The 14,803-nt window shown below is 48.5% G+C and overlaps 1 protein-coding gene across 1 annotated transcript in view; it reads right to left on the reverse strand.

The window, feature by feature from the left end:
* TRAM2 (translocation associated membrane protein 2) overlaps positions 1-14,803 on the reverse strand; it is a 76,287-nt gene that overhangs the window by 15,403 nt on the left and 46,081 nt on the right. Inside the window, exons 3-4 of the mRNA XM_001499006.6 lie at positions 3,820-3,929; positions 3,224-3,340 (exon numbers count right to left, since the gene is read on the reverse strand). Coding sequence (XP_001499056.2) covers positions 3,224-3,340; positions 3,820-3,929 — 227 coding nt within the window. The remainder of the gene's footprint in view (positions 1-3,223; positions 3,341-3,819; positions 3,930-14,803) is intronic.

The following is a 14,803-nucleotide window of genomic DNA, read 5'->3' on the forward strand; positions in this document are numbered from 1 at the left end:
CCATGCACGCAAGTCCTGCTCTACGTGACTGGTCCACTGGTGGCAATCAGCCCTGACCGGCACCAGCGTGAACGCTGTTCCCCTACTGGGTTCCCACTGAGGCCTGGACTTTCAGTTTCAAAACACGAAGTCAGGCAGGGAGACCAAACGCCCACCGGCCCTGCTTTCCCCAGTAGAGTGACTTTTCTCTATTTCCCTGAACAAGGAATGATAGTTCAAAGGTAAGTTAAAAGCAGGAGGTTGACATTCTTATAAAGTTATTGGCTGGTCCAGCCACTCTCCTGTCACTCTGCCTGTATAAATGCAGAAAGGTCTGGATCAAACAGCAAAATAAAACTGGTTATTTCTAGAGGGAGTGACCTGAGGTAAATTTTTGCTTTCTTTCTTGAATTTTTATATACTGCTTACTTTTTAAAAAATGATCACCTATGATGTTTACAAAAACAATCACTTCGTTACTTTAAAAACTGTTGAAGGTTGGAGCAAGAAGACGTGTCGCAGTTTACTCATTCGTTCTCACCACCAGTATTCAGTGAGCAGTTCGGCCATGCCAAGGATACAGCGGTGAGCAGGGCACCTGCTCGCAATCAGCCCCGGGGCTAGTGGGAGTGACAGACAGCAAAGAATACACACATGAACAAGCAAAACGCCCGGGTGATGGTCATGGGGCAGAAAATACAAACTGAGGGGGTTCTCTGAGGAGGTGACATTTAGGTAGCGACTTGGATGGCAAGATGGAGCCAGCCAAGTGATGTCAGGGGATGGAGGATTTGATGCGAGGAACCACCGTGCAAAGCCCAGGAGGGAGGAATGCCAGGACAGTTAGAGAAGCAGAGGCAAGATGGCGGGGCTAGGGCCAGTGAGACGAGACAGGCAAGGCTGCAGGGCCCAGAGCACAGGCGTGAGGAAGAACAATGTCACTGCAAGTGGGACGGGGGCTTTTAAGCAGGGGAATGCATGACTTGATTTACGTTCTAAAAACATCTGTCTGGCTGACCAGAAAATGGATTAGGGTGGGAGGGTACAAGGACGGAAAGAGCCTCTTCCAGAAGGAAGATATTCAGTGATCCAGGCAAGAGATGATGGTGGCTCAGCCAGCCTTGGCACTATGGACATCTGGGAGCGGACAGATTTTTGCTGTGGGGCTGTCATGTGTACTGTAGGATATTCAGCAGCATCCCTGGCCTCTACCCACTAGACGCCAGTAACATACTGCCAAACGTCCCCTGGGGAACCATCTCTTCCCTGGAGAGAGCCACTGGACTGGAGGCGGCGGTGCAGACAGAAGGCAGCTGACAGAACCTCAATGTGTCTGGAGGTAGGGTTGGCGGGACCTGCTGATGGACTGACTATGGAGGGTGAAAGAAGGAGGAATCAAGGAAAATTCGCATCATGATGTAAAAAATACGATTTTTTAAAAAACTAGCTGTTTTTACTCCTTTTACAAAACTACCCTCTCTTCTTATCAGTTCACCATCATCCCCTGCCGAATAGCTCAGATGGAGTCGTTGAGGGCCAGGAGCTACGTGCTATCAGGAGCTGGGGCCACTGGGGCTTCCCAGGGTCCCCTGGGCTCCATTTCCTGTTGAAGTTGAGTGAGGAACTGGCTTTCACCATAATAGAAGCCTGTGCTGGGCTTCCCCGAGAGGAGTGCTACACGCTCCCAGGCTAATTAGCATCACCATGTTCAAGCCCTTGAAAGCCCGAGCGAAGCAGAGACAGAGCAGCTGAGCATTCCCACTCTGGAAGGGGTGCTGAGTAACTTGGCCGTTGGCCTCCAATCCGCTCTAATGTGTCACAGCTGGGTGGAATGTCCGGGCGTGAGGAAGAAAGGGTAAAAGTGATTCAGAGATGAGGCAACGCTTCTCCTGAAAGACCAGTTAAATGTCTGTAGCACCCTAAGGCCGGTCTGCCTCAAAGCAGTGCAGGGTCTCCAGAGGCCCCAGGAACAAATGCCAAGACCCTGGGAGGGGTCTGGGATCCAGAAGCACCTAGACTTCCGAGGACCAGGCTGTGCGCTGCCTCACGGCAGGGGGCGCTCCCACAGCCCTCACGGTAAGTCCACCTCCCGGGCCAGAGTAACACGGCAGCCCAGCTGAGAGGACAGAAGTCTTGGGTCCTTCATTTAAAATTCCTAGTGTTCTGTTTAGGAAAACTGTTCTGTGATTAAATAATAACCGAAATAATCAAAAGGACATGTTGACTCCTGTTTTGAGAATAGGAAGTCAGCTCTCAGCTCTGGAGACAGTTCCTTAGGATGGGAAAGCTCCTCACTGCCGCTGAAGGAAGAGGAAGGGGGCGAGGCGACCGGCGAGGCAGGGAAGGACACTTCTAAAAGGTGACACAGGGTTGCGGAACTTTCTAAGCCCTGGGCCTGGACTTCTCCAGCCACAGGACAATTCCAGCTCCTGAGAAAGAGACCAGGTTACAGACAGGTGGGACTCCAAGGGTGTGTGCGAGCGCATGCGCACTAGTTAAGAACTTCCTAGCATCACAGGCCAGGTCTGGCTACAGCAAACCCCAAAGGACTGTCCACATCCCTTCATACAAAGGAATTCTGCTGTATCCAAGGTTGCTCCAAGTAAGAGCCCTATTGTGTCGAAAGGGGAGTAGACAAGTTGTCTGGTCCTCTAGGCCTCTGTGGGAATGGCATTGGCTCCCACAGGATTAGATGTGCAGACAAGGGGGTGCTGGCTTTGCCTGCAGGAGGCCAAAGTGGTAAAACAGAAAGTGCTGAACTTGGAACCAGACCCTTAAGTCCAAGTCCTGTCCTTGTCACTTCAGAACCAGGTGACCATGAGCACACTGTGAAATTGGAGCCTGCATTTCTTCAATCCCTAACACGGGTACCGGAATGAACATAAAATTTCTCTCATGGGATAGCATTTGTAGGAAGGTCCTGTAAAATGATGCAGTGCTATGCAGATATATGGTATCATGATTGTAGCATCACATAATAACCATAACAAGTGTTTATTTTTGGACAGGGTGACCCTGCAGCTACACCATGGCATCTATACAGCTCGGCCTCTCTCTCATGGCAAATACCATGAGGATGCGAAAATAGCTCCCGTTCTAAGACACTGCCCCAAGTTAACATACTGCCCCTTACTCTTTTTCTTCCCCGCTACGCCCTTCACAGACATTTCCTTAGCAAATCCAAGAAGAGACACACGGCCTGGGGCCCAGGCCCCACCCTCCAGCAGGCCAGAGGACCACTCACCGTCACCACCACATAGAAGCACCATATCACCGAGCTGAGATGAAAGACGACCAGCTGTCCGGACTCGTTGAACTTGCTGTGTTTGACCTTGGAGAGATGAAGCCGTTTGCTGATTTTCTAAAGAATAAAGAGAATCCTGTGTATTAATATAAAAGTATATTGAGAACAGGCATAAACTCCTGTTTTCTCCCCACGAAAGGGCTGAAGTTTGAAGCCGGCCATGATGTAAGTTATTTAGTGTAAGCTTTCTGTGTGCATACAGTACTTAGTTTAAAGCAAGCATTTTGAGACAGAGCAAAATGAACGTCTTTAGCTTAGATGTGAAGAACCCCCCCATCATCTATGTCTGACAGACCCACAAGGACACTGTCTTGTCATAGTCCAGGCAGCTGTCTCCCCATGTAATAATAAACACTGCTACCCCACGCCCTGCCTAAGAAGGCTGTGAGAAGGACAGAGACCAAAGTGTGGGGAGGCACATCGGGCAACAGGACCAACCAGGGCATGCAAATTTAGGAGACGAATGGGTTCGGAGCTGCAGTTTCCTCCAAGGCATCTCCCCCATCTCTGTCTCAGAATCCAGACGCGTCACTTACGTCTAAAATGTACTCTTGAACCACAGCGTGCAAGATGATGGTGATGAAGATGTAGAACAAGATTGTGACCAGGTCCTTCGGCCCGTAGTGGTAGTGCACGGTCTCGCTGTCTGTGGAGGTAATAAGAGCGCCGTCAGCATCCCTCGGGGAGGAAGTGCTCTGGGACCCAAAACTGAGAAGAGACCTGCAGCAGAACGTGCCATCGAACGCTTCCCTTTGCTGTAACCCTAGACTTAGGAGAGTTTCTTCCCCAGAATCCTACCCAACCTGTGGACTCAGCCCTTGGGCAGCACCAGTGGGGGCGGGCTAAGGAGAACCAAGCCCACCATGTATCGTGACGACTACATCTCCTGAGCCGGGCAGGAGGGCACAGTGTTGAGGAGCCAGGGGTTGGAGACAACCACTCTCCCTTACTCCCTGGCTGTGTGACTATGGATAAGTGACCAACCTCTCTGAGCCTCAATTTCCTCTCCTGTAAAATGGGACTGTAGTCATACTTCACGGAGGATGCACAGCATGGAGGTTAAGAGTGGAGATGCAGAAGCCTGCATGTGCATCACAGCTGCCATTTACTTCCCATGGGACTTTGGGGCACCTCTATGGGTGACCTTTTTATGCCTCAGTTTCCTCATCTGCAAAATAAGGATAATAGTTCCTGTATCATATGGTTATTGGGGGAATTAGATGGCTCAATAAATGCAAAGTGCTCAGAACGGTATCTGGCATGTAGTAACCACTATCCATGAATTTGCTATTATTTTTGTTGTTGATGTTGGGCTATTGTGAGGATTAAATGAGATAATTCATATGCAAGATGCTCAACACAGTGCCTATAACCATGGTAACCCCGGCAGAAGTGGAAGTTTATTAAAATACTATCTAACAGTAATAGATTGGCTAGAATCCCAGCTCTCTGTCTCCTAAGGCTCCGTTCCTGCAGCCTCTTGCTCTGTGGACACGGGAGGATTTATACCTTCGTTCCAGTTAGCAGGTGCGGGGTTGCAAGACCTCGTGAACAGGGCCTGGCTCTTGGCTGCTCCCTAATCCCTCCTACCCCTCCCCCAAGTGGACACACGGGCCGCTTTTCCAGCTGTGCTGCATCCTCGCTGAGTCACACATGAGTCACCGCTCTTTGCTGGGATGCATTTACCAGAAGGTAGGCCGGGGTCAGTGAGTTTCAGGGTGGCCAGGGAACGAAGAGCTGACTGGGTCACTCTGGGAGTCAACCTATAACCTCCCTCCCCCTGGCGTGGGAGGATGCAATGGCAGGGGTGGGGGGGAGGGGGGGGCGGGGGGGTGGGGGGGGCAGGGACAGCAAGCACATGAACTTTGAAATCAGACAAACTTTCCCTTTTCCTCTCCCTCCTCCTTCCCGCAAAGACCTACTCTGTGAGAGGCACTGGGCCAACTGTTGAAATAGAAAGATAAAAAGACACCGCCCAGGTTCAGAGCGCACAGCCAGCGAGGAGACTGACAAGGAAATGTACAATTACCTACAGACGCGCAGGTGGTACCAAGAGGTAAACACAGAGACACAGCGAGCTGGGGCAGGCGGGGGCCCGACTCCGGCTGGGGTGGAGGTGGTGGGGCAGCAGGTCAGGGTGGACAGGATGACATCAAAACTCGGGAATAAGTTGGGGGAGTCAGGTTGTGGGGGGTGTATTGTAGGCAGAGGCAGCAGCATCTGCAAAGATTGCAGGGAAAGAGGCTGAAGGGCTGGCATGGCGGGAGGGCGGGGGGTCAGTCACGGCAGGTGCTGAGGGAGCTGTGAAGGGCCTGGGTGCCACATGAATGGTGTGGACTTTACCCTGAAGGCAATGTGGAAACATCAAAGAATTCAAATTCCACAGGAAAATGAGGAAATTGGAGTTTGGGAAAGTTTACTCTGGCAGCAGTGAACAGCATCGTGCCTAGAGGTCCACAGCAGGTAGGGGGCTGCCACCATGATCCTAGTAAGGAACCCCGAGGGCCTGAATGAAGCGGGAGAAGAGAGAAGAAGGGAGGGAGGGGCTGTCAGTGACAGAGAACTGGGAAGAGCAGGGGCTCACCCACCAAGGGGGTGGAGGTCTGGGAGGGGGAGTCAGGCACAAGGACCAGAGGAGACACTGGAGGTGGGAGAGAAGGGACGCAGGTGACTCCACCTCTCCTTTCTGCTCTTCCATCTGTGAAGCCGGCTTACGCTTTCCCTGCCTTCTTCATGAGGGAGGATCAAAGGAGACTAATTAGATGGCTGCGTATTTTGAAACTATAAAATAACTGAACACATGCAGAGTTTCATCATCAGGACCAGCATTATTAGACGAAATGGGATTTACAGTCAACCAAACAGGCACAGTCCAAAAGCAGTGAAATCACACCTGTCAAGACTGGTTTGTCCATTTACAGCCTATTCAGGGTCACCTGCCATTCTTACCCCAAATGCTGTACTTCCTAAGAGATGTGACCAGAGCCTTAAATCCTTCTCGAAACAAGCATGAATGCATGAATTAATACATTCTTTTATTCCTTTGCTGTTGAGAGCTACATGCATGTCTGTTCATCAACCAATAACCATGTGCAGGCTCCATGATAGCAGGGAACAAGGTGCGCATGGCCCCGCCCTCCTGGAGCTTAGGGTACACACCAAATTCTAGTAGACGTAAAAACCAGAGGCCAAAGAACCACAATGTGACAACAAAACACCAACAACCAGATTAAAAAATGGACAAAGGACTTGAATAGACATTTCTCCAAAGAAGACATACAAATGGTGAATAGATACATGAAAAGATGCTCAGCATCACTATCAGTAGGGAAATGCAAATTAAAACCACAATGAAATACCAACTCAAAGCCATTAGGATGGCTACGGTTAAAAAAAAAAAAGGAAGAAGAAAATAAGTGTTGGCAAGGATGTGGATAAACTGGAACCTTTGTGCATTGCTGATGGGAATGTAAAATGGTTCAGTCACTATGGAAAACAGTACAGTGGTTTCTCAAAAAATTAAAATAGAACTACCAGATGATCTAGCAATTCCACTTCTAAAGAATTGGAAGGGGATCTCAAAGAAATATTTGTATACCCATGGTCACTGCAGCATTATTCACAACAGCCAAAGGTGGAAACAGCCCAAGTGTCTGTCAACAGATGAATGGAAAAACAAAATGTGGTATACATATACAACAGAATATTATTCAGCCTTAAAAAGAAAGGAAATCCAGGGGCCGACCCAGTGGTGTAGCGGTTCAGTTTGCATGCTCTGCTTTAGTGACCTGGGGTTTTCCAGTTTGGGTCCCAGGCGTGGACCTACACCCCGCTTGGCAAGCCATGCTGTGGCAGGCATCCCACATAGAAAGTAGAGGAAGATGGGCACAGATGTTAGCTCTGGGCCAGTCTTCCTCAGCAAAAAGAGGAGGATTGGAGGCGGATGTCAGCTCAGGGCTAATCTTCCTCAAATAAAAACAAAGAAAGGAAATTCTGTCACATACTACAACATATGTGAACCTAGAGGAGATTATGCTAAGTGAAATAAGCCAGTCACAAAAAGACACTGTATGATTCCATCATATGAGGTTTCTAGAGTAGTTAAATTCACAGAAACAAAAAGTAGAATGGTGGTGGCCAGGGACGAGGGGAAGATGAATGGGGAACTGTTATTTAATGAGTACAGAGTTTTAGTTTTGCAAGATGAAAAGAGTTCTGGAGATTGGCCGCACAACAAAGTGAATATACTTAACACTGCTGAACTGCACACCTAGAAATGGTTCAGATGGGAAATTTTACAGTATGTATATTTTACCACAATTAAAAAAAACACCCACACCAGCCAGGTGTGATAAGTGTTCTGACATGGACCAAAGGCTGAGGGAGAAATAACAAGGAGCAGAGGCTTCATGGAGGGTGGTTGAGGAGGGGACCCTGAAGCCGAGCTGTGCAGGAGGAGAGAGCTGGTGAGGGCTGAGCGGTCTGGGCAGAGGCCCCACGGGGAAGATCCAGGGGGACTGAGGGATGGAGTGGAGCTGGAGAGCAGGGGCGGGGCAGGCGGCAGAGGTGGGAGGGTCGTATAACAAAGGGTACAGTTATCATGGCAAGACATAGATACAGATGAGAAAGGCAGTGGAGGATTTTAGTTACACACATTTATAAAGGTCACTCTTCCTGGTGGATAGAGAATGGGCAGAGGGGCAAGGACGCCGGGAGAGCAGTCAGGAGGTGCCCGGCACTAGGATGGCAGAGCGATGGACAGACGACAAATTCGGAGAGATGTGGGTGATGGAATCAACAGAACCAGCTGATGGACTGGCTGTGGGGAATGATTCTCAAGTTCCTTCTGGAGTCTCATCTGTACTCTGTAGCGCTCCACAGTTTCAAAACGTGTTATCCTGTGATTCTCGTAAGCATCTCATGAGACAGGCAAGGGAAGTGGATAAAGAAACAGGTGCACAGAGTTAAGGGACATGGGCCATCTCTCAGGTCTCCCAGGGTCCAGGCCCTAGCGCAGCCACCAAAAGCCACCTCAGGGCCCACAAGACCCTCAGACCCTCCCCAGGCCGCACCTTTCCTGACAAGAAGCCGCTCCTCTGATCTCTCTCTCCTGCAATAACAAGCACGATCACTGCAGATACTCAACAGCGGTGCTCCAACTGGTCCAATTCCCTCCATCGCTTCCCCTCATCTATCGCCCTCCTGCTTTTAGCTGGGCAGGAAAGTAAACTGGTTTGGTCCCTTCTGCTTCCCACTGAGCTCTGGAGGCTGGAGCCGTGTGTTCCTCTAGGAGGCTATCAACAAATTGATGTTTTTGAGTTTTCTTACTTTTAAATTTTGGGTTGCCCACTAATTCCTATAAAGATCCTCTCACCACCCAAGTTGGAGCTGCCCTCTTTCAGCACCGCCCGTCTCGCGTGAGCCCTCAACAGGAACGGCCATGGCGTGGCGCTAACCTGTTACGATTGTTTAGAAGAGTAAGTCTCAGCATGTCTCTGAGCTGTTAGACCCGGGAGGTGACTCAGCAAAACGCCTGCAGAGACCAGGTGGGCAACACAAAGGAGAAAAGTGGTCCAGGTGTCTTAAGGCAAGTCCTTTCTGCGCAGGGGGCCACTGCATGAAACAGCTGATCGTCTTCACTGCCACCAAACACTTTCCACCGTTTTTTCCTTCAACATATTGCCCTCTTTGTCTTTCACATTTCTACTTTGAGAGAGGAACAAGTTTAAGAAATAACTTTCTTAAAAGTTTCCCTTTAACCACTTTCCACTTTTAACCTTCCCACTTTTATGTTTTTAACCTTACTAAAAGAAAAACAACAGTTAAAACTGGGATAAATGATGACTGACAGGTAATCTCAATGTCAGGGACACACTAGAGATGAGTGGTGACTGTGGCAAACTGGAGAGCGCATGTCCCAAGGGGCTGAAGGAGGGAGTGGGGAAGGTGCTTCTCAGCTACTGTGGCCACGGTGGGGTGCGGCCCCATGCAGACAGATTTCCAGTATTTCAAAAGCAAAGAGAGAGATCTTTACATGAAATCATCTGATTTAAAAATGTTGGTGACTAATTCAAAAAATTTTAAAAACACTTTATGGGCCAACACCAAACAGGCCTAAGAAAACACATGTGCAAGCCAACTCTGACCACAGGCCACCAATTTGCAATCTCCAGCCTAGATGATTCCTGACACCTTTCCAACACCAAAATTCTGAGTCTTCTTCCTACACACCCCCATGGAGTATGGCAACATGCCCTACTATGGGAGTTAACCTAGCTTTGGAAGAAACCATCTTCAACAATGGTCTTCCCACTGCAGATGAGTTATCCCACGTCCTATCAAAAGTGTCATCTGCTTAGGTCTGATCACAGTTTGAAAAGAAAGCCAAAATAATCAATAAGAGCCTTGGCGGTTTTGACAACCCCTGTGAGCAGATGTCCCTTTTCGGGAGTAACATTCTTATTGACCTCCTGTTTTGCTTCCTATGACTAATAGATATTTTCCTGTTTCCTTGGGTGTCACTTGTAAGCAGCTTCGCCTGCCTGCCCTTGCATGTTCCGACCTTGTCTGGACACTACCGGGAAGTCTCTGACCTCCACCCCATGGCCGGAGCTGGATGGTGGCCACGTGTTGCCATCGTCCCATCTGCTTTCAGATTTCCTTAGCGTGTGGGCATCTGTCCAGGAGGCTTCTGCCTTTGTCTGAAAAACTGGCTGTTTAAGAGCATCACTGCACAGCCAGGATGCGGCTTTCTCTCCCAGTTTCCTTCTTAAGTCCTGCAGATCTGGATTTGTAAAATTTAGTTTCTACTGGTTTCTGTGCTTATGGCCAACTCAGTGTTCACATTATTTCAAATCTTTTACAATATATAAAAATCCAGAACTTAGATGGGAAAAAACCATCATAAGTAAAATCAAGAGCCAAGTGATTACCTGAGGAAAATATTTACAATTCAGATCATAAACAAAGAGCTAATCTTGCTAATATGTAAAGAGCTCCTAGAACTTGAGGATAAAAAGATAAGAAATCCAACAGAAGAACGGGCAAAGGATATGAACACACAATTCACAGAAAAAAGAAACACAGGTGTCCCTTACACATTTAAAAAGATGCTGAACCTTACACAGAAGAGAAATGCAAATTAAAACTAGAATGAGATACCATTTCATACCTATCAGATGGGCAGAAATCCAAAGCTTGACGATACGCTCTTGCTCAGATGGTGATGAAAGGCTCTCCTTCACACACTGCTGGTGGCAATGCAAAGTGTACCACCTCTTTGGAAGGGCAATTTGGCAATTTCTATCAAGACGACAAATGCATCAGCCCTTTGATGCGGCAAGTCCACTTCTGAGAATCTTATAGCCAATACCTGCCATGTTCAAAATGTGGCACGTGTACAAGGCCATGTTCTACAGCACTGTTTTTAACAATAAACTAATGGAAACAACTCACGTTGTTTTCATCTATAGGGGACCGGTTAAACAAACCATAGTTATAACACACTGGGGCTCTCAGAGTGTGGCTGCGGGCCAACAGCGGCAGCATCACCTGCGAACGTGCTGAGAAAAGCATATTGCTGCGTATCTACCTGGGGCCCATTGAGTCAGAAACCCAGAGCATGGCTCAGGAATTCGTGTTTAACAACGTCCCCGTGTGATTCTGACGCAGGCTAACATTTAAGAAGCACCGGTGTTAACAATGAAGCTGTTTTAAAAACTCAGAGAGAAATAAAGACCAAGCGCAGGTAAAGCTTGTCAGGAGACTCAGCAGAATAGTGGCCGAGTCGGGAGGAGGTGTTGGCGAGAAGGGGCACGAGGAAGGGGGAGTACGCATCTCGAGCTAGGGGATGGTCACGTGGGCGTGCACACGTGTGACACTTCATCCCGCTGTGCTCTTCCGAATGGGTGCACTTTATGGCACGTGTTATACCTCAATAAAATTTCTGAAGAAAATGACGAAGCTTGCTAGGGGAAAAAAGATACAGAACAGAACGTACGGTATCCTGGCCATTATGTGAAAAAGAGGAGAAAAGAACAATATGCATTTGTATGTGCATAAAGAAACACTGGAAGGTGAGATGAGAAATTCTGGAAGGGGACACGGGACAAGGGTGAAGACCCACATGGGGACGGGGCGTCAAAGGCAGGGAGAGCAGGCTGCAAACAAGACTTTCACTCTGACTTTTTGTACAGATTTATATTTAGACTCATGTATTTTCTATTAAAAAATAATTTTTTAAATAAATAACTTTAAATTCTTCCTGCTTTGTGAAAATTTTAAAAGTGACGTCTTCCCTACTTCATTGCTCTATATTTTCCTAGGCAAAAAAAAAAAAACATGAGCAGCTCATTTCTGGAGCTGCCACGTGCCTATCATGTGATCCAGGGTCTCTCTGCCTCAGTTACCCCTTCCGGACAATGGGAACAATAACATCTACCTTTTCTCACAAAGCTGTAAGGATGAAATCGATAGCTGACTTATAAACTATAAAGTGCTACACAAATAGAAGAGATCTATAAACTGTAAAGTGTTACACAAATAGATGAGATCATCCTGACTGCTTCCAACAGGAGGAATCAGAAACTAAAGGAACAGAACAGTCAGTGTACAGCACACACATGCAAATATTCCCATTAGGGTGCTCATTTAGGACAAATGATACAAACGGCAACTATAAGCCATTTACAGGGCACTTGCTCTGTGCCAGGCACTGTAGTGAGCATGTCTCATAAGTGACATCCTGTACCCCTCAGAGGAATACTGTTTTACAGACATGGCAGTCAGATGCCAGGAGCAACTGAGCCTCCAGGACCTACAACTAGTTAGGGGTGGGCCAGGACCCTAACCATACGGCCGATGCCAGAAGCCAAGGCCCATGGTCTCCCCACCAGGCCTCTCTGCTTCCTGCCTTCCTTCAAATCACAGAGAGTGCATTGGTTGAGCCCTGAAGGCCTGCCCGCTCCCTGAGTTACCAGGCAAAAGAGAGGGGCTGAGGACAGGCATGGGGCACACAGCCTCAAAGGGCAGCATTGTGACCTCCACCCCTGCCCCAACTCCCCAGGCTGCCAAGCCACCCCCTCCCTGGCCTCCCCACCTGGAAGATGTGGCCAGTGTCGTGTGAACTCCAAGCACTGCTGTGGTCCTCATGTGCACACACACTGTGATGGTTCCAATTGTGGCTCCCCGGCCCCCAACAAAAAAAAGATACATTGGAGTTCTAACCACCAGAATATGACCTTATTTGGACATAGTCTTTATAGAGGTCATCAAGTGAAAATGAGGTCATTAGGGTGGGCCCAAATCCAATAATGACTGGTGTCCCTGTAAAGGGAAATGTGAACACAGAGACAGACACACTGAGAGGGAAGACGATGTGACAAGACACAGGAGAAGACGGCCATCGACAAGCCAAGGAGAGAGGCCTGGAACAAGTCCTTCCCTCACACCCTACCAATGCCTTGATCTGGGACTTCCAGCCTCCAGAAATTGCGAGACAACAAATGTCTGTTATTTATTTTGCCCAGCATCCAGTCCAGGGTATGTTATCACGGCAGCCCAAGCTGACTAACTAACACACACACACACACACACACTCTCTCTCTCTCTCTCTCTCTCCCTCCCTCCCTTATGTTATCACGGCAGCCCGAGCTGACTCTCTCTCACACACACACACACACTCCCTCTCCCTCCCTCCCAGGCTGCCCAAGCAGTAAAGATCTAGCTGGGGAATCTTCGAAGTTACCATCTTAACACTTTATTGCATGATTTGGAATATATTTTCTCCAGTTTTATAGACAGGTAGGAAGACAAGGAAAGGATAATTTTATGCAAAAATGAGAGATGTAGCAAATAGGAGAAAAGCATTAAAGAGAATTTGGAAATAAAAGTGCCTAGCTCCCGAACAGTTTTCTTGACGTACCATTCCTTTTAATAAGGCTGCAGTCCTCCCTCTGGCCTTCAAGAAAGAAGCATTAATAACTCCTGGGTGCCAGGCACCCTCAGGACCACTGCAGTCTACAACGGAGGCTTCCACACCCACCTGACCCGGGCCTGGGCAGACAACATGCAGCATGCAAAGAACGCTGATGGGGCGCAGGGGTGAACTTTCCTTTTTAATTCATTGAGAGCATAAGGGAAAAATAATGCCTCAAGATCACACACCCAAAAAAATCTAAAATCAGTCTTTTTTTTAAAAATTTGGATAAAAATAACAATATTAACAAGCCCATTGTTAAATTAAGGGCAAAAATTATTTCAGTTAGAACAATTGAGTAAGAAAAAAATTATCCTAGCTAGATAGGAGAAGAAAAGATCAATCAGGAGAAATGGGAACGTGAAGAAGTACAAAGTGGGGTGGGGCCCAGGTCAGAGGGCCTGTAGGAGGGAAGGGAAGGAGGACCACGAGGGAACCAGGACCCAGGAAAAGGCAGCAGAGGCAGCATCTCAAAGCTGCCATTGGCTGGGTTCCAGCCGCTGTTCCGCCCACCCTGGGCTTCAGGCTGGTTAACAATCACCACAGCGGCTCAGTGGGTCAACTGACTTCCATCTCTGGAAGCCACACCGAATGGGATAATTCTCTGGGCTGTAACAGGGAATTGGACCGCGTCACATCTAGGCTGGAAGGGGACACTGTTACATGGATGTGTTCATTTTGTGAAAATTCATGGAGCTCACCTGTTATGGTTTGTCCACTTTTTCGCACAACTGTTACACTTAAATAATAACGGAACAGTCTGAATGGTTGTGTGAATGGACTCCCACCCACATCGCCGTACAAACATGTCCATGACTCCTGAGGGAGCGGCGACCCCAGCCCAAAACTCACGTGTTGTAATCCTAACCCCCAATGTAACGGTGTTAGAAAGTGGGGCCTTTGGAAGGGCTTAGGTCATGAGGGTACGGCCCTCATGAATGGGATTAGTGCCTTGTCAGAGACCCCAGGGAGCTCCCGCCATGTGAGGATGCCTCAAAAAGTCTGTGACCGGGAAGAGGGCCCTCGCTTGCCATGCTGCAGCCTGATCTCTGACTTCCCACTGCCAGAACTGTGAGAAATAAATTTCTGTTGTTTATAAGCCACCCAGACCAAACGGACTAAGACAGTAAGTTTAATATGAAGCAATAAGTAGTAAAATTTCTGTTTACTGGGGGGGAAAAAAAAATCAAGTGCAGCGCTGGCTCTAAGTCCTGGGTCACAGACGCCCACTCTTTTCCAGACGGCCGACCAATAAAGCCAGGGAAACTGAGGACTCTGGTTTATTTTCTCTCATTCATACAGACAGTACCTTAGGGCCAAAGGATTTCTTGGTGGTTATTTGGCCCAAGGGACCAGGACAGGGCCAGGTCTCTGCCTCCCTGGTTGGGCGCCCCCTCTGCCCACCACCCCATTTGCAAACCCAACCTTCTCGCAGCTTCTCTGGGGCCTGGTGCCGCATGAGGTGTGAGCAGACCAGCCCCTCCGCTGCCCTCACTGGTGTATCCTTGGGAATGCCAATCAACTCTCTGCGCCTTGGTTCCCCT

This window comes from Equus caballus, chromosome 20 (genome assembly GCF_041296265.1).
Source record: "Equus caballus isolate H_3958 breed thoroughbred chromosome 20, TB-T2T, whole genome shotgun sequence".
In the NCBI taxonomy this organism is placed as follows: Eukaryota; Metazoa; Chordata; class Mammalia; order Perissodactyla; family Equidae; genus Equus; species Equus caballus.